Raw genomic sequence first — 20,929 nt, forward strand, 5'->3', positions numbered from 1 at the left:
AGAGGCTCAGAGAGCATCTCTGTGGGCCCTTTGCCCCCTCCTCCTGTTGATCCTCCCGCCTGGTCCTTTTAACACTTGTTCCGTGTCCCACCCTTGCTTTCCCCTGTACCGGGAGGTACTGTTAACGATGACAGTCAACACTGGTTAAAGGGCTGATGCTCACGACACGCACCAGCTTTGAAGGGACTTCTGGCAAAATCTACTCAAATATCAAAAAGTGGCACACAGCTCTCCTCCAGCACAATCAACTAGGACTTACAATACCGTTTCTGACAGCGTTTCAAGCCACTGGATCACCAGAACAGCAATACAGCTAAATACTGGATTCGGTCTCAAACGAGCTATTTCTCTGAACCTGGTCACAGGCCACACTCCAAAATCCAGTCACTGCAAATCTGTCTTTGGCTGAAGATAGACTGAGCCACAGCGTAGACAGGCCAAACTGTTACAGAGAGACAGCCTCTAAAGAGCGGAACTGCTGGCGAGGTAAGGGTTATCACTCACACAAGATCGTTGTTATGGCCGTCCCTGGATGAAATGCTGCAACTCACATATGCATTCTAACAACACAAAAACAAACCCACGAAAACCTCTAATTGAAAATGCATAGCAATGATGTAGTTAAAACAACTACTTTTTAGTCTGACCAAAGAAGGAATTATTTTTTGACTTGTCACATTTAAAAATATTTTCCACATTAAAGTATAATAATTTTAAAGTATAATAATTTTCACCACAAGTTTAGAATTTTGGACAAGAATATATTTTACTTTCTCATAAAAGTTCTACCAAAAATATATATTTTTCTTAACTTAAAAATACAACTTTGGAAAGGAAAATGAGTTGTTATAATTCATTACATGTTTTACAAACAGCAGTGAAAGGAAGAAATCAAGAGAATGGATTCAATGTTTAAATATAAAAATGTTCATTTCAAAAGCTTGACTTTGTCCTTTAATAACTTAAAGGTGGGGTTCTTGCTGATTTTCTTGTTAAAGATGACCAGAAGCTCCTCTTCAGATTTGTGATGTTCATTTGTCACAGCATAATACTGAGCTAAAACCTTCACAAAGAGAAACAACTGTCAAATGGGTGTATTTGTCCTGAAAATTGACCTAAAAAGTCCTTTAATCCAGAAGTAGGCCAATAGTAAAAAATAATAGCAAGCCAGGTGCTGGTTACACAGGTGTGTTCTGCTTGTGAAAACTTGTGCAACTGTACACACATGAGCACTTTACCTGTGTCAGACACTGATAAAGAATTAAACAAAAAGAAGAAACCATTGCTCTGGAATAATCAAAAGATAGAAAAATATCTAGAACAATAATTTTCACACTTAATATAGGCACTGCGGTGGCTGAGGAAGTGTCATGGGACTTGGCCCCATTCCCTCCCCACAAACCCTGAGAGGCTCCTGGAGCAGCATGAAAGTCACCAAGATACACAACATTTATACTATTTCAGAGTAAAACAACAAACTGTACATTTTAAAATAAAGAACTGATTGTCCCGAGATTATATACCTGGGTTCGTACACCATACCTTTTTCCGTAGCTTTTTGATTGCTATTTCGTTATCTGGGGCCTGTTTCAGGACTGCTTTAATAGTTCCCTTCCAGTTGAATTTACCTATAATATAAAGAATAATCTGTAAAACATTTTGTTTAGTTATATCACCAGGAAGATAAAGAAATGATTTCTGCAACATCTCTTTGCTACCTGGAAAATGAACTAACCCTGAATGAACAGGACACCATGGTACCGTGTAGCAGGCACTTGACCCATCCAATCACAGTGGCCCAGCAGTACTGACTACCCTCACAGTACTCGTTCTTACAGTGAGCAGGTTAACTAAGTATCCTAAGTACCATCACTACTACAAGTTCCTGTAAAAAGACAGAGTGGTATCTAATGAACTAAAGATTTACTAAGCATCCACTAAGATCACGGGGCTGTCCAAGAGCAGTAAGCAAGACAAAGATGAGCAAAAGGAGCTTAAGAGAGGGGACAGCTACAAATAATTATTATACAGTGGGCTAAAAGACTCATCTGTGGGACTTCTGCTCCTGGGAAGAAGAAGATTTGTATGCTGAAAATCCATAATGCTGATCAAAGAAATCAAAGATTTAAATAAATAGAAAGATATACCATGTTCATGGATTGGAAGACTCAATAGGGTAAATATACCAATTCTCCCCAAATTGATATACAGGTATAATCCAATTCCTACATCATCACAGCAAGATTTTTTTGTAGATATAGACAAGATTATTCTAAAACTTAATTTTGAAAAGAATAAAGTGGGAGAAATAAGCCTACACAATTTCAAGACTTCAAGTTTACTGTAGATAGCTGCAGTAATCAAGAATGTGTGGTATTGGTAGAAGGACAGATGCACAATCAATGAAATAGAATAAAGAACCCAGAATAGACCTATACAAATACCCCAAGTGATTTTTGACAAAAGTGCAAAACCAATTCAATGAGGGAAAAAATAGCCTCTTCAACAAATAGTGCTGGAGCAACTAGACATTGATGGGCAAAAAAATGACCCTTGAACTAAGTCTCATATTTTATATAAAAACTAACTCCATATGGGGGCTTGCCTGGTGGCATAGTGGTTAAGTTCATGTGCTCTGCATCAACGGCCCAGGGATCACTGGTTCAGATCCTGGGCACGGACCTACACACCACTTATCAAGCCGTGCTGTAGTAGGCATCCCACATATAAAGTAGAGGAAGATGGGCACAGACGTTAGCTCAGGGCCAGTCTTCCTCAGCAAAAAGAGGAGGATTGGCAGCAGATGTTAGCTCAGGGCTAATATTCCTAAAAAAAAAAAAAAAAAACTCAAAATGGATCATGGACTTAAGTGTAAAATGTAAAACTATAAAACATTTAGAAAAAAAATAAGAAAAAAATCATTGAGATCTAGGGTTAGGCAAAGAGTTCTGAAATTTGACACCCAAAGTATGATCTATTAGAGGAAAAATAGATAAATTAGATTTCTTCATAATTAAAAACTTTTACTCTACAAAAGATTCTGTTAAGAGGATGAAAAGACAAGCTACAGACTGGGAAAAAAAAAACCTGCAAACCACACATCCCACAAAGGACTAATATTTAGAATATATAAAGAACTCTCAAATCTCAACAGGTAAAACAAACAAACAAACAATCCAATTAGAAAATGGGCAAAAGACAAGAACAGACATTTCAAGGAAGAGATACACAGATGGCAAATAAGTACATGAAAAGATATTCAACATCATTAGGGATATACAAACTTAAACCACTATAAGCTTTACTACATACCTATCGGAATGCTAAAAAAACAGTACCACCACCAAATGTTGGCCAGGATGTGGGGAAACTGGATCACACACACATTGCTGGTGGGAATATAAAATGGTACAACCACTCTTGAAAAAGTTGGCAGTTTCTTAAAAAACTAAACATGCAACTGCCATACTACACAGCTACTGTACTCCTGAACATACATTCCAGAAAAAATGATGTATGTTCACACAAAAACTTGTACATGAATGTTTACAGCAGCTTTATTCATAATAACCAGAACCTGGAAATAGTCCAGGTATCCTTCAGTAGACGAATAGTTAAACAAACTGTGGTACATCCATGCCATGGACTACTACTAAGCAACGAAAAGGAATAGATTATTGATATGTGCAGCAACCTGGAGGAATCTCCAGAGAATAATGCTGAGTGAAAAGAGCAAATCTCAGGTTACATACTAAATGCAACAGTCTGAAATTACAAAATTATAGAAATGGAGAACAGATTAGTGATTGCTGGGGCAAAGAAGGGGGTGGGAGTGAGGGGGAAGTGGGCGTGGCTATAAAAGGGCAACAGGAGGATCCTTGCGCAATGGAAACCTTTGTCTCCTAACTCTGTCAGTGCCAGCACCCTGGGGAGAGACAGTACTATAGCTGTGTAAGGTGTTACCCTTGGAGACATGGGTACATGGGGAAAGGATACATGGATACATAAGGATACACAAGTCTGCATCACTTCACATAACTGCATGTCAATCTACAATTATCTCAAAACGAAAAATTTATTTTCAGAAAAGCCTCATTTATACAAAGTTGGGGAAGGGTTCCAAGCTAAGAGATCTAACCCAAGGTGGGCAGTCACTGACCCTCCGTTAATAAAGCCTCGATTCCCACTTGAGTCCTCGGGTCTGTTCTTGACTGGTAGGAGCCTAGGGAAGGCTTTGGGCCTGAGGAGTAGCAGCAGCTTTGTGGAGGAGGCAGCAGTTAAGAGGAAGCTGGAAGGCCAGGGAATGGATTCTGACAAATACACCTTCTGGCTTAGGGAGGTGGCCATGGAGTTTCAAGCAAGGAGACACCAGGAACAGGCCCAGACGTGGGGAGAGGGAACAGCCGAGTCTGGCTGGACCTCAGGGCACGTCTAGGAGAGTAATGAGAGGCAGCGACAGGGGAAGCAAGGAGAGGGGAAAGGGAGCAGGGGCTCAGAGAGTCATGCTGGGTTTATTTTAAATTCCAAACACAGTATCTATTTCCAATCCAGACAGCTTTACTTTTTATCTTTAAAGCTAGACAGAGACACTGTAAGAGTGGCTCACACAGTTCTCATTCATTTCTTTGGAGTCACATCCTACAGAACTTACTTTGCTTTCAGATTTTTCCACATGCCTCTGGAGGGTACGACCTGCCAGAAAGCCCTGCTTCCCCTCCTCCTTCCCCACCCTAAGGAGGGCAAAGCTTTCCAAATGATGGCAGCAATACCTTTTGCAGAAGCCTCATGGTTTTCTGGTTCTTCACCCTCAGAATGTCCTGGGAACTTTATCTTTTTCTTCTTGGACTCTGCTTCAACTAAGTAATTAGAAAGATTGAAAGAAAAAGATTTTGCATTTATGACAGAAGCTACCATTTAACGAGAGCCATACATGGTCAGGCCCCTTACATCCATCACCTCTCCCACTCCCCAAGCAACCAGCACCGTGGGGTTTCTCCTCCTCCACGTGAGATGAGGAGATGGGGAGCTGAGAGGGAGGTCACTTGCCTGGACTGAGCCCAGGTCGGCCCGATCCCAAAGCTTATGCTCTTTGCCTTACTTGGTTCAAAATGCAAGGTCTAATGGATTTTATGTATCCCAAATTCACAGCTTCAAAATGTTTTTAACAAGCCTGGGAACATAAGCTAGCCACGTACTCTCCGAATGCTTCCGCTTTCTCTTTCCTGGACCGGTTTTTGCCTCCTCCTCGTCCACGCCTCCACCCACTGCCCCGTCCTCGGCGCACAAGCCCTTGCTCCTCTTCCTCTGGCTAGGCTTCCCTGCGGAGCCGCTGGCCTTGGGGCTGTCCTCCCCTCCAGCTTCCTGCTCGGCCTCCCGCCCCATTTTGCGCTTTTTGGGCTTCTGACTCTTTGAATTCTCTTGGTGGTTTTCTAATCTTAGTTCTTTCTTTTCTTTTTTTCTTTTCTTCTGCCGTTCTTCCTTCCTTTCTCTTTTATTCTTCTTCACCTTTGCTTGTTCTTCCGTGGTATCATTTGCTTTGGAACATGGAACCTTGGCGGAGATTTCTGCATGTGGATCCGCCACTGGGTTGAGTGGCTGTTGATCTCGCTCCTTACTGACAGGTTCCTTATTATTAAGCAAAACCAAGAAACACATAAATACTCATTCCAGACACAGTTGTTCACACCATTGCATGTATCTACTGAAGAAAATGTTCTAAGAAAAATGTCTTTATTACTTACCATTTTATAACTGTGCTAAATGCTAAACAATAGCTAAAATATAGCAATAAATATACGAACTGGGAATAACTGCCTCGGCCCACACCCCTCTCTGCATTTAACAGACATTTTCATTCCAAGGGAAAACTGAAGCATCCTTCCGTCACGCAAGCCAGACCTTTAACTGTGGCTCACTATTCACTTTTCTTTGCAATAAGACGAGCACTTAGATGTGGCAGGACCACTGGATTTATGCATCTGCAGACCTGGGTTCAAGTTCCAGCTCTGTTCACGACCAGCCAGGTGACTCAGGGCAAGTTATTTAGCTGCTCTAAACCAATTTCCTCATCTATAAAACAAAGGTAGTAACACCTACCTTATGCAGTTGATGCATATCAACAAATCAAATAAGATATGCCATGTGTTTAGCACGGGACATGCCCAGTAAACGGGCCCGGTGAGCGGGAAGGGTTTTGTAACTATCGAGGACTAGACAGAGGTATTGTTATTATCATCCTCATTCAGATTAGATGGGTACCTTAGACGAGGGGTCAGGGACACCTGGACGGAGGGTCAGGAACCATGGGGAACTAAATGACCACAAGCACTGGAACAAGGTCAGCTGTCCGTTTACTGCAATACCCTATCCAAATCAGCACAGATCAGCATGGCTAGTCCCAGTGCCTGCTGTGCTCCCTGACTCTAAATACGCTGGAGTCTCTACGCCAGCCCCTTCTCAGGAGACGACATGAGCAATCTGCTGAACTGCTCTGGGAGCCCTAATGCGTCTGGAGGGGAAGGAGGGGGTCAATGGCAGGAGCTCTCAGGTCGCTTTAGTTGTGGTAGAAACCACTGGACTTAAGCATCTGCAGACCTGGGCCCAAGTTCCATCTCTGTTAGTCACCAGCCAGGTGACTCAGACAGTCACCTCCAGTCTTCCACCTTCAGGAGACTCAGTCACAAGGGAGAACTACTGCCCCCGAAGGTGGACCAAATAAAGAAGGGCCGGCTTTTGCTCACGCACAAGACTCTACAGAGGCCACGCCTCACTCAGACCCGGACGCTCGCCCCTGCCCAGAAGAGCAGCATTTAGGAGACGGACATTCAACTAAATGGTTGGCGTTTTCTCGGCAGCAGTTGAGAGAAATCCACTAGTCCAGACGCATGCGGGGTCGAAGGCAGAGAAGAGTTCAGAACCGGACTCGGGCGGAAGAAGGGGACAAAGACACTCCCCACCCATCCCGCACTTCTGTTCCTGTCTGACAGTCGGGTATTACTACAACCACCCAGTGCCGAAGACCTCGGCTTCCTTCCGCACACGTCAGCCCCAGTCTCTAGCTGGCGTGTCCCCTCCACGTCCAGACCAACTCCTCGCCACTGGAGAGGGAGGGTGGGAGACCACAGGCACTCAAGAAATGACTAGACAAATTCATGCCCTGTCTTCTTTCTACTTCATGCCAGGCTCTCCTCAAATGAGGTCTCAGCGACGCCTCCACTGACTCTCACCTAACAGAGCGCCTGCTTCACTCTGCCCCTCTCCCCACCTTCTGTTTCTTCCTGGCACCTATCATGACCTGACATTAGAGCACAAACCCACATCCGCATGTGTCTGTCTCCCCGACTAGAGCACAGTCTGTGAAGGCAGGACCTCGGCCTGATTATGCTGCACCCACAACACCAGGTACTATGTATGCGGGGCTAGAGATGGTCCCATGGTAGAGGAGGAGGTGAAGCACCCAACCTCAGGCCGGTGCAGAGCAACGGGAGGACGAACACTGCAGGTGAACGGACGGCACACCCACACACTGGGGCGTGCTGTGAGGCTCAGGGGGCAAAGGCAAGGCAAGCACACATATTTCTCAGACTCAGAGTTACCACGAGCTGTTAGTGATTATCGTTTTTAATTCTTAACATGCTCGCAGCTTCAGAAGGGAAATGGGAAAGACTTTTTTTAAACTATATAGTCGAACTAGGTAATTTCAAATATTTGATTCTTAGTTAAAATAAAGGAAATAACCTTTAAAAAACAGCTGCCACATAAATGCCAATTAAATGACTGTTTATAAGGTTTCAAAGGTCCAATTCATATATTCTGAAAGAGACAAAGGCTAGACTGCCAAGATAAAGTTTCATTTTTATCCCAATTTAATACAAAAACTATTTCCTTGCTATAAAGCAAAACAACTCTTGACAATGTGATTAGAATAAAACACCCACTACCTTTTGTCAAACTACTACTAATATAAGTCTCCAAATGGGATATAAGCTCCAAATAGGAGCAAATACAAGTGAATTAATGGGAAAATTTTAAATTAACAATGTAACCAACAGTGTGCTACCGGATATCAAATGAGACTCTGCACCTGTATATTACACCCGGGGTCTCCGATGAAACCACTTTGACAGGCGGGTGATTGAGCTACTCTAAGGGAATTCTCCCTCCACCAGAAGGAAGGAGATGAACGCTCATCAAGTGCCCACCAAACGCAGGGCAGGAGGGGACGCTTTTATAGCCTCGTCTGCTGTACTAGCACAGCTGTAAGGGCGCTCTGGGACCCCCACCCCCACCCGAGAGGACTCGTAGTCACTCTCGACGTCCTCACCCTGTTTATTTTCCTCATGGCACTATCACCACCCAAGATATTTTATATTTTTTGTTCAGAGCCTGGCACAGATCAGGCACTCACTAAGTACCGAATAAATGAATGAAGATGATCATCCACATTTTTCTAAGAAAAGGAGGCTGAGGCTCAGAGAGGTTAAATAATGTGCACAAGATCAAATGTGCGGCAAACAGCACAGCAGGGATTCCAACCAGGTGTGTCAGACACCCAGAGCGCCTGTTCTTTCCAGCGCATCCGCTGCCTGATGTTTAAGCCAGTACTTCCAGTTAGCTGCTCTTGTTATCAAACACGGGGATTAAATGCCTTTCTCTGCACAATAAGGACATCTTCTCTGCAGTGCACTCAGTTTATTCCTCCCATAAATGAAGGCACACAGAGGCGCTCTGAAAAAGAAGGCTGTTTTGACCTCCAAAGACAAGACATTCCCATTTCATTCTGACTAATCATTTTTGCCACACTACAAATTTAAAATTAGATCTGACTTACAGTGCTGGAAGCTTCCGAGAAGATATTCCACACCTGCTCCAGAACAGACTCATTATGAACTTTTAAACTGTTCTTCATCCAATTCTGTAAGGAACAGAAAGAAGAAACCCCCCCTTAGCCCATTCTGACAGGCACATGCTCAGTCACCAAGGAGCTACGCATCCCCTCCAGTCGGGAGTCAGATCAAACACATACCTGAAATTTCGCCTTTTTCCTGGGAACATTGTCAAAAGCACTAATTTGCTCTAAAAGTTCCCTCACTTTGGGGCTGACATTGGGTCTTTTTATTAATTCATTAATTTTCTGCAAAAAAGGAAGAGAAAACAAAAACAATAAATACCTGATGTGAGTTTCATGAAAGCCAAACTAAAGTGTCCTACTAATGGATACAGGGTTCACCTTTCAAGTCCAGATTCTGTATCAGTGTCTCTGCTCACGAATTCGCTCCAGTACTGGAAGTCCTAGCCAGAGCAGGTAAGCAAGAACAGGAAAGAAAAGGGATCCAAATTGGAAAGGAAGGAGTAAAATTATCTCTGTTCCCAGACAACATGGTCTTATAGTAGAACACCCTAAAGACCTCCAGGAGAAAACCTGTTAGAACCAATGAAATTCAGCAGAGTGGCAGGACACGCAATCCATGCTCAAAAAGGAAGTTCTACTTCTATACACCAACAATGAATGGTCCAAAAAGGAAATTAAGAAAACAATTCCTTTACAATAGCATCAAAAAGAACAAAATATTTACGGGCCGACCCAGTGGTGTAGTGGTTAAGTTTACAGGCTCTGCTTCGGCAGCCTGGGGTTCAGATCCCAGGGGCAGACCTACACACCACTCATCAAGCCATGCTGTGGCAGCATCTCACATACAAAAAATACAGGAAGATTACCACAGATGTTAGCTCAGGGACAGTCTTCCTCAAGCAAAAGAAGACGAAGACTGGCAACAGATGTTAGCTTGGGGCCAATCTTCCTCACCAAAAAAAGTAAAATATTTAGAAATAAACTTGACCAAGGAGGTGAAGGACGTGTACACTGAAAACTGTAAATTAATGCTGAAAGAGATTAAAGACACAAATAAATGGAAAGACATTCTGTGTTGGTGGATTGGAAGACTTAGTATCATTAAGATGTCAATACTAACCAAAGTGATCTACAGATTCAAATGTAATCTCAATCAAAATCCAATTGACAATTTTTCTTTTTCCAGAAATAGAAAACTCCATCCTAAAATGCACATGGAATCTCAAAACATCTTGAAAACGAACAAAGTTGGAGGTCTCATGCTTTCTGATTTCAAAGCTTACTACAAAGCTAGAGTAATCGAATCAGTGGGCTACTGTCATAAGGACAGACAGACAGACCAGTGGAATAGAGAGCCCAGAAGTAAACCCATGCATATATGGCCAAAAGATTTTCAGCAACGGTGACAAGACCAGTCATGGGGAAAGAACAGTCTTTTCAACAAATGGTGCTGGATAAGTGAATATCCACGGCAAAGGAGTAAAACTGAACTCTTCCAATGCCGTTTACAAAAATAAACTCAAAATGGTGGGGCCAGCCCAGTGGCATAGTGGTTAAGTTCATGCGCTCTGCTTTTGCGGCCCGGGGTTCACCGGTTCGGATCCTGGGCGCAGACGCACACACTACTTATAAAGCCATGCTGTGGCAGGCGTCCCACATATAAAGTAGAGGAAGATGGGCACAGATGTTAGCTCAGGGCCAATCGTTCTCAAAAAAAAAAAAAAAACACCTCAAAGACCTAAATGTAAGAGCTAAAACCATAAAATGCTTAGAAGAAAACACCAGGGAAAAGTGACACGACACTGGATTTGGCAATGATTTCTTGATCCAATATGACACCAAAGGCACAAAAAAGAAAAAAGTAAATTGGACTGACTATATCAAAATTTTAAAACTTCTGTACATCAAAGACACTATCAACAGAGTGAAGAGGCAATTCATGGAATGGAAGAAAATATTTGCAAATCATTTATCCGATAAGGTGTTAATTACCCAAATATGTAAAGAACTACAACTCAACAACAAAAAACCAACCACCCAATTAAAAACTGGGCAAAGGACTTGAACAGACATTTCTCCAAGGAAGATATACAAATGGCCAATAAACACATGAAAAGATGCTCAACATTATCAATCAATAGGGAAACAAATATCAAAACCATAATGAGGTACCACTGCATACCTCTTAGGATGCCTATTATCAAAAAAATAGAAAATAAATGCTGGGGAGGCTGTGAAGGAATTGGAAGCCTTGTGACTGCTAGTAGGAATGTAAAGTGGTGCAGCCATCATGGAAAAGAGCATGGAGGTTCCTCAAAAAACTTTAAAAATCTAGCAATTCCACTTATGGGTATGTGCCCAAAAGAACTGAAAGCAGGGACTCGAACAGATATTTGCACACCCATGTTCACAGCAGTATTATTCACAAGAGCCAAAAGATGAAGCAACACAAGTGTCCACCAACATATGAATGGATAAACAAAATGTGGTCCATCCATCCAATGGAATCCCACTCAACCTTAACAAGGGAGGACATTCTGACACGTGCAACAACATGGATGAACTATGAGGACATCACATGCTAAGTGAAAGAAGCCAGTCACAAAAGGACAAATACTGTATGATTTCACTTATAGGAGGTAGCCTGAGCAGTAAATTCAGAGACAGAAAGTAGAATGGTGGGGGCCAGGGGCTGGGGAAAGAGAGAACAGGGAATTGTTGTTTACTGGGGACAGAGTTTCAGTTTGCGATGATGAAGAAGTTCTGGAGATGGATAGTGGTGATGGTTGCACAACGTGAGTGTACTTAATTGTATACTTACAAATGGTTAAAATGGTAAATTTTATGTCATGTATAATTTACCACAAATTAAAAACACTGGAAAAAATGTATAAACAAACCAAAAGTGATCCAAAGAATCAGACAAAAATGGATATTATAGGTACTAGGAAATTAATTGAGGACCAAGACAAGAGTATTAAGATCTGATAAATAAATCTGAAATAGCAAGAACAGAACAGAGATTAAAATTAAATAAGTGACCTAAGAAAATGCTTATGGCAATCACAGTGAAGGCAGAGGAAAGGTACTGATTAAAGTTAGGGAGACAAGAGCACACATGAAAGATGGTCACCGATGAGCCAAATACGGACAAATGATGCGGCTAAACAAACACAATGCAGGAAAATGTCCCTGTGTTAGGAAAGAACGGAAGCTATATATAAACAGACTAGAAAAAAATGGATACAGGATACTCAGGCGAGGATAAGGCAAACTTCTCCAGGGAGGAAAACAAATCAAGAAAAAGACGAACACGGCAGAAGTCAGGCTGGCTCAGCAGCGGCTGGAGCAGCGAGCTCAGAGTCAGGAGAGGACAGGGCACGGGCAACAGTGTGGAGGAAACGCTGTGACCCAAGACAGTGGGATATCTCTCCCTAACCCATTGATCCACTCTGTGTGTAAGCCCAGAGACATCTGGAAGGATGCTTGGCGAACATTAACACTGACAGGATTTCAAAATTCAGTCTTTAAAAATAAAGGTTTTAAGGATTTAAGGAAAAGAACAAAACCCCCAAATCCATCTCTGTCAGATGGGTCACAGGAGGCCCCGTTTATCCCCCCAGCACGCCACATTTAGTCTTATCCGTCTGTTAACAACGTCAACCAGGGAGTTAGGGAGGAATCAGAATCAGAGGGTGAGTGGACCATGACAGACCCCGAAGTCAAGTTCCTGATTGCTGAGACTGTGACATAGCTGCTGAAGCCTGACAGTTTAGGGCAGGGTCAGCAAGCCTCTTCTGCAGAGGGCCAGAGAGTGAAGATTTTAAACTTTGCGGACCATCCGTTCAGGGCCTGACCACTCGGCACCACCCTTGCAGCACTAAGGCAGCCACGGACGGTATGTAGACTAATGGGCACGGCTGGGGGCTGAGAAAACTGCTTACAAAGGGGGGTGGCCGGATTTGACCCACTGGCTAACCCCTGCTGTAGACGATTTCATTCAAGATGTGATGGCAACAGAGAAGGAACTCACACACCCAGGTACTTCAGCTCAGGGGCCTAGGAGTATCACCTGGTCCTCAGGGAGATTACAGATATAGTGCCCAAAAGTGTGGCTGACGGTCGCCAGCTTAAATATCTTAGTTCAGATAAGGGGTTTCACTAGCTCCCCAATCTGCACTGAGCAGCCTTGGTTAGTCCTTCGTGAACAGAAGACTTCCCCACCCAGGAGTCAGCTAACTCAGTAAACTGGTCCATATTAGCAAATTCAGGTTTAAGCTCTATCGTCAAAGGGAGTAACTATTTATTTGGTTTCTAGGAGAATTCAGAATTTCCACAGATGACGTTTGTCTTCTGTCTCCCACCTTCCTTTCTGAATCCTTCCTCCTGCTATCTATTCTGTAAAAGGTGAATAACGTTCTGGAAGTCATACCTCTCGGTGAATTAGGGATTTTGTTGATTTTGCCATTTTTCTTGCACATGTTTTTGTTTTATTTTAGTTAAGTAGAAAATTCCTCGTATCTATGAAAATGTCTTTATTTTGCCCAGTCTCATGACTGACAGACATGAGAGATTAACATGGTTTGAGTTATAAAAGTTGCATTATCACTAGAAGCAGATACACTAGCTTAGCCAACGGAAAGCTAGTGAGAATTCTGAAATAGTTCTGCAAGAAACGTGTAAAACATATGGATTAAAGGCAAAATACATTGCAACTGTATTAACAGAGAAATAAAGAATTCTTTTTCAAGAAAGTTTAGTTGCTCAACCTAGGTCTATCCTAACACGTTTCTGGGTCTGGTCTGCATGGATGAGGCATTTATTCTTAGTTTCTCAGGCTTCCAAAGAAAGTGGAAGATGTCAGATGAAGCTACACGATGAAGCAGAAAGACCTTACCTGAATCCATGCCTGCTGTTTAATATCGCCTTTGTGGGTTTTACCTTCATAACCTTTGCCACCATACTTCTGATCCTCACTTATGCATTTCACATGATTTTTATAGTCGTCACCCCTTAAAGTGATAAAAGGTTCCACCGTTAGACTGATGCTCAAATTGGAGTCTCTGTCTCACTCGAGCATGCTGCTCCTACCTTCTGCGGGCCACACTTGTATTTCACACCTGTCCACTGCACAAATACCCCACCTATTTCACTAACTATGCTTATAACCCCCTGATCATAGCCACATTCCTTCCTACAAACTAATCAATATAAAACCCACCACGAAACTTTCCATCCATTTTTATATACTAACATCTTAAACCAAATTGATACATAATGTTTTTTTGTCATAAGTGAATATAAACAGAAAAAGAAAATAATTTTTCGCAATAGGGTGGCTTTATCTTAAATTACAAAATCTGTATGATTTCCTGGTAATATAGTAGACAATCAATAATCCATTGTAGAATAAGTTAAAAGCTGGTATAGGGGCCAGCCCTGTGGTGGAGTGGTTAAGTTCATGTGCTCTGCTCCAGCAGCCTGGGGTTTCGCCGCTTCGGATCCTGAGCGCAGACATGGTACCACTCATCAAGCCATGCTGAGGCGGCATGCCACAGAGCACAGCCAGAGGCACTCACAACTAGAATATACAACTATGTACCAGGGGCGCTTGGGGAGAAGAAGATTAAAAAAAAAAAACGCTGGTATAAAATGGTGGTATCAGGTTACTAACAAGTTCTGGATCTCAGAATCTTGGAAAAAAGGAAACTCAAGTCTGTCTCATATAACCTTTTTGAAGCCTTCTGGGGTCCTCAGGGAGATGTTTGGGACAAGGTCTGGGCAAAGTCCTCTATGGAGAAATAGCCCAACTTTCTCCGGTTTTATATATCAAGCTTCTTCCTAGGACTGAGTATAAACAAAGACTTTGGCAGCTCCCCCCAAATTTTTTTTAAATATCACTTCTGTAGAATGAAATTAAAATAGCAAATATCATCCAAATGCCACAGAGGACACTGGGGCAGATGCCCCAAAAGCTGCCTTTCCACCTGAAGCCTCTGAAGCTGAAGGGAATCAGCATTAGCCATCTGCAAATGGCCCTGCTGCAGACACAGCGCATCTGGTCCCCTCCTGCTGGGTCCTCACCTGACCAGGGGCCCCCTCAGTGGAAGGACCAGGAAGAGCTGACTCTCCCTGTCACCTCCAAATTTCTGGGGAGGACCTAGGCTCTTCTTCCAGATATCCCCCCCCACTGTGAATTAATTCATTTTCTGGTCTATAAATCCATCCCTTCAGTGTGATCAACACACGGCACCCCTGAAACCTGACTTGGCGTGGTCACCTCCCTGGGTCTGGCAATGGTGAAAGGAGAGGACAGCGAGCACCACAGACTGATCAGATCTAACCCCTCTACTCCCTTTCCCTTAGTCGTCTCTTTAAACCGTCCTTAAAAAGCAAATGGTCTTGTAAAGCACTTTTAATTTTTTTCTTAATTTCTTTCCTCAAATTTGCTTCATTTTTTTTTTTTAAAGCTTTGTGGGGTCGGGGCTTCCAAAACTGATCTGGACCTTTACTATGGATCTACAGGAATTATGTGGAACTTACCAGAAATCTTTACCGCAGTCAATGCAAGAAAGGCATTCGCAGTTTCTGCAAATAGCCACGTGCTTCTCAACTTGTACTTTCTTCACTGATTCACCACATGCATTGCATGTAAAAAATACCATTTTTAGCTAAATGGTTAAATATTCTCTATCCCAGATAGGTTTAAGTCTTGTCCTTAAAAAAATTTAAAAGGAAATAAAATTACCATTGTAATCTGAAACTTCCATTACAAAAAAATGATTCATACAGGTAACTTCTCAACCACAATTTCACATGAAAATAACTACACAACAGAAGCAAAGTTGATTAGCAATCTACATAAAACTACCACCATGCAAGTAAAGTGATAACAGTGATCACAAGGGCTAATGTCTGTGGGGCGTGTGCTCACCGCGTGCCAGCACTATTCTATGGCTTTACGTCTGTTCACTCATTTAATCCTCACAGCAACCCTATGCGGGAAGAACTATTATTATTCACAATTAACATGAGGCATTGAGCCACAGAGAGACTAAGTAACTTGCTCAAGGTCACACGGCAGCAGAACCAGGATTGAAACTTGGCAGGCTGGCTCCAGAGATGACAAGTTTTGGGGGCACTGAGTGAAATATCATACCTTTTCTAATAAAGTAAAGTGCACACACATGTTCTCTTTCTCTCTCTAACGCCTTTAGGTGTGCACTGCAAATTATTTCAGGTCCCCACATACGCTAAGAACATAGCACAAGAGGAACTGAAGGAGGCTTAGTAAGGGGAGAAGAGGCCTAAAAATAATTTTTATAAGCACAAAAAGCATTCGTACAGGCCTAATAATGTCTCCACAGGTGTTAAAATAGGAAGATGTGCCCTCCGGTCTTAGTGGACAGGGAGTAGGCGTGGCTTCTTGTCAGATCACTCAGAAAGAAATGGACCCATAACCGGGTGTCCCAAACGCCGGGTGCTCAATTGTGGGGGGCGTTCACAGACCAGGCGTCTGAGCACCACCCCAAGATTAAGCACATCTGCACATATACATAACCACCACTTAGAAATTTCAGGGATATGCTATTGTGTTCAGCAAAACACAAATTCACCCAAAGTGTTACAGAAGTCACAGTAACTTTCCATGGTTATATGATTTTTTAATCACTAGATTCTAAAAGTATTGTCATTTCACATCATAAAGAAGTTTCACAGCAAAAACACTGAGAACTGTCTAACCCAGGGCGTTCTTCCTCATCATGAAAATGAAGATAAGGATCAAGTAAACTGAGGCAGTTAGCTTCAGGGTAAGACCTCACGCAAGAATCCTTTAGCACAAATGAGAATCCTCAGGCGTGAAATCACCACTTCCCCTCCACTGGCATGCTCCAGGTCCCTGCTGGAAAGGTCACCACTCAGCAAGGTCAGGGCTGTCCCCACCCATTCTGCCTTGAATGGAAAGGTGCATCCTGGCTGCAACCCCAGGGTTCACACAGGCCCAGCCAGTCTCTCATGGAGGCCTCCTGCCCCGAGGAAGACTGTCGGACATCAGTTTGCCTGATACGCCACATACAAAAACCAGGCCCCTGCCCGGGGGGCCCTCCCCAGCTCACCATCAGGGGAGGGTGGCAAGGGAGGACACGTGGTCAGGCACAGCCTAACACGGAACCCAGAGGAGAGCTAACATGAGTGTTCTGGGACGTGCGGCCACCTCGCACATCTCCTCATCATATCGTAAAGATGGGTGAAACAGTCACATGCCCATGGAGCCGGCGTCACAGGGACTAAGACCCAGCTCTCTGGAAGCTTAGCATTCTGCGCCCGGCAGACGGAAGCTCAGTGAACGACAGACAGGGCGAGCACCACCCTGCCTCTCACGGAGAACAAAGACCGGAGCAAGAGCGAAAGCCACAGCATCAGAGTCTCTGGGGCACTTCTGTGTAGGAACAGGAGTAAACCATTAATTAGTCACCAAGAAACGGACTGTCACCAGACACCCAAGGCAGAAACAGCTGCACTGAGCCAAATTATCTGCTGAAAACTTTAAAAGTACTTTCTTAGTAAGATTCAACAATGAAAAGACACCCCCTCCAACTTAAGCTAGGGCCTAGGGCTTTCCGACCTTCCTTGTTGAGGCCTATTCTGTGTCTTCATCGAGGAGGGGCAGGGAGAGGGAGGAAGATCCAGCTGGGGGCTCAGTCTGTCAGGGAAGGTCAGGAATTAAAGGCCTGAGACGGACAGCTGAAAACCAAATTTATCAGCTGAAAGGAGCCAGTGACGTTGACAAAAAAGACGCTCGGAGTATCCGTGCAAAGCATGCCATCCCTCTGGGGATTGGCCGCACCTCGGAAACACGGATTCCCGAGAGGGTCAGCACGTGCTCACACACCCACGGGAAGATACCTCTCCAACCATTCCATATGGCCTTTGCGGCCAATGTTCCCATTTAGAGATGTGCTCGTTTTTAAAGCCAGGGTAGGGAGCTTGCACAGTTAAGTCAGAACTGTCTCTCAGGCCTTCCTCTGGAGCTTCAGAGGCATCGCTGCATTTCTACACTGATCTGAAGTGGGGACAGCATGACTGCCTGCTTGCTAATGAGCTAAGGCCTGGAAGGCGCTTACCCCTCCCTTATTCAGAGCCCAGAGGACACCCCATCACCAGCCAAGTGTCACCCTGATTATACCTTACACCTGACCCAGCCTCTGAGGGAAACTTCTGTTTTTTGTGAGGAAGATTGGCCCTGAGCTAACATTTGCTGCCTCTTTTTGCTTGAGGAAGATTGGCCCTGAGCTAACATTCGTTGCCTCTTTTTGCTTGAGGAAGATTGTGCCTGAGCTACCATCTGTGCCAATCTTCCTCTATTTTGTATGCAGGTGGCCACCACAGCACAGCTTGACGAGTGGTTTAGGTCTGTACCCGGGATCCCAACCTGTGAACCCGGGCTGATGGAGCAGTGTGTGTGAACTGAATCACTACGCCACAGGGTCGGCCCTGCAAACACCTTTCATTTATGCAGTACACATATGTGTCTGTATGGCGAGCGGGCTGTGAACAGCAAGCTCAGAACCATCCTAACTGCATGGCAGACAGGGCAGCTGAGCAACGTCATAAGTGTGAATACTTTGAACTTACAAAAAGACCCCATATAAAAATGCAGTCCCTCTAACTGAAGACAGCAAGCATTGCCTAAAGCAAAAGATTAAACTTAGATTTCACGAGACTAAATAAATATGAAAAAAATTTAAATACTTAAACTTTCAAATGATGTCTTTAGCAAATTCGTAACATTCATACTTCGGAAGTTGGGAAAGCTGAAAATGTGCTGCATTAGGACTTTCAGGACACCCCACCTACGAGGCTCAGATGTCGTACAGCTTGTGACCTTCCATTTTAAATACTAGGACCCTAAGTCTGCATTCTAAGGCCAGCCTGCACTGGGCACAGAGAGCGCCATGTCACAGCAGAGGATGGCAGGTGCTGCACAGTGATGCTGAGTTGAGGGCAGCAGACAGCTTCACTCAGGGACCGGGGACTTGCGAAGGAATCCAGGCACCTCAGGCTCCTGTCATCAAGACTGACCAGGTTCTGCTGACCTGGACCTGGACTCAGGGCCAGAGGATCTGAGCTGGAGCCCACATCTGCCAATTAAAAATTAAATGACCTCGAGGTAACTTAACTTTCCAGAATCTCTTTATCTGTAAAATGGGTCTAATATCTATCTTGGAGCATTGAGTGGAAAATTAAATAAGATACCAATGTGAAAGATTCATCCTTACCCAATAGTAGAAAGAATTTCCTGTGACTTATTAATTGTACATCAATACTATTGCAACCAGTCTCCTTCCAAACCCAAGCTTCTTTAAATATGACCCTCAATCCACCGATGCAGCATCATAAATTCACTCCAGTCTCCTCTGGATCCCCACCCCATGGGTGCCTGCCTACTCCACCATCCTGTGCCCTGATCACATGACTCAAGTTTGGTTCTGGGATTATATCTGGAGTTATTTTTTTACCTTCCTCCCTCTACATTTTGGTATTGTTTATTTTTTACAAAAACTACATTAACTATTCTTAAAACATTCTCTCACACACATATACACACACAGACCTAAAACCCCATCACCACCACCACCACCACCACCACCACAGCTCACCTGAGGGTCCAAGCTGGCAACAGCCCCAATGAGCAGTTACCTTGAGCAAGTCACGGTCCCCTCTGAACTGTAAGTTTTCCTATCTGTGAAACAATGGGGCAGGCCAACTAGACCAGCCCTGAGCCCCTTCCGGGGGGTACAATTCCAAGAAACCAAGGGTACGGGAAAAGGGAAGGACAGACAAGTACACAGTGTCCACCATCCCGCCTAACCACCTGAATGTGGGGGTGATGACGGTGGCGCCGTACATTCACGCGGGACCTCCCCCTCGCTCCCTGCAAAAGCCCTCAGAGGTAGATATACCTCTCTTCACTTAACAGATGAGCAAACTGAGGCTGGGAGAAGTTAAACCACGCCTCCCCCACTCCACCTCACCCCTCACACATCACCAGCATTGTTTTACACGGCATCCCTTTGCTGCTGTAATAACTGTGCAAGTCTACCACCTGTGAGCACCATGCTGCGCGCTGGGGGAACCAGGGTGCAGGGTGAACAGGTCCCAGCGGGCCCTCTCTGCGGCGAAGTCAGCCTTGCAAATACACCCCACCTTGCTCCCCTACCTGTCTCCTCAGAGGTAGCAGGTGCTGCAGAAAATCCTGACATTTACTGAGCACCTACCATGTGCCAAGCCCTGTCGTAGGTGGTTAACACGTTTGTGCTCACTCAATCCAACAGTCCTCTGAGTTAGCTTCTATATTATTCCCTTTGACAGACCAGGAAACTGAGGCACAAAGAGGTTAAGTAACTTGCAGCAGGTCACACATCCAGGTAGTGGCAAACCCGGATTCACACGCAGTTATTCTGGTCCTAAGTCCGTGCTCTCAGCCACTATGCTCTACGGCCTCCTCCCTGGGGACCGAGCTCCCCAAGACTCGGGGAAGGCTGGAGCCTCATGCCCAACATGTAGCAAGCCTGACGCCCAGACCAGCCGTGACAACCACCCTGGCTTGCCGAGGAGAGGGGGCTCCCGACACGAGGACCTCTCCGTTCTACAATCGGGTAGAACCGGCCATCCTGAGTCCAGGACTGCTTTCACTTCCCCGGGGCCCGAATGAGATCAGAATGGATTTCCTCCTGCCCCGCGTGCGAGCCAGAGGGGGGCCAAGTGGGGACGTGCAGGAGGCGGCCACTCCGCCGCCGCCCCTCCTCGCTCCGAGCCCCAGCCTCCCGGGTCGGCCCCTGGGCCACCGCCCTCACCTCTCAGCCACCGCCCTCACCTCTCAGCCACCGCCCGCCAACGGTTTCAACCGGCCGCTAGAGCACGTGGAACCGCCGCCTCCCGCCCAGCGCAGCCGCCGCCTCCTTCCAGCGCTTCCCGGCGCCGAAATCGGGTTGCAGCCGCCCTGCGCCTGCGCGCGGCGGTCGCACAGCTTAACCCCAGGCGGAAGTGACGCCACCGGAAGCCGGGGGGCGGGAC

The 20,929-nt window shown here is 44.8% G+C and overlaps 1 protein-coding gene across 2 annotated transcripts; it reads right to left on the reverse strand.

Annotated features, from left to right (window-relative positions):
• Nucleotides 1-740: 740 nt before the first annotated feature.
• Nucleotides 741-20,901, reverse strand: LYAR (Ly1 antibody reactive). 2 transcript variants are annotated; one of them, XM_014864339.3, is made up of 9 exons: nucleotides 20,730-20,901; nucleotides 15,395-15,568; nucleotides 13,749-13,863; nucleotides 9,026-9,133; nucleotides 8,831-8,914; nucleotides 5,196-5,625; nucleotides 4,770-4,856; nucleotides 1,543-1,628; nucleotides 741-1,063 (listed from the first exon to the last, which is right to left on the reverse strand). In XM_014864339.3, the coding sequence occupies exons 2-9, from the start codon at nucleotides 15,514-15,516 to the stop codon at nucleotides 929-931; spliced, it is 1,167 nt and encodes a 388-aa protein (XP_014719825.1). In that variant the 5' UTR covers nucleotides 15,517-15,568; nucleotides 20,730-20,901; the 3' UTR covers nucleotides 741-928. The 2 variants fall into 2 exon arrangements, with proteins under 2 accessions (XP_014719825.1, XP_070362338.1); XM_070506237.1 differs by having other exon boundaries at nucleotides 20,710-20,880.
• Between the last annotated feature and the right edge of the window lie 28 nt (nucleotides 20,902-20,929).

Source organism: Equus asinus, chromosome 3 (assembly GCF_041296235.1).
Source record: "Equus asinus isolate D_3611 breed Donkey chromosome 3, EquAss-T2T_v2, whole genome shotgun sequence".
In the NCBI taxonomy this organism is placed as follows: Eukaryota; Metazoa; Chordata; class Mammalia; order Perissodactyla; family Equidae; genus Equus; species Equus asinus.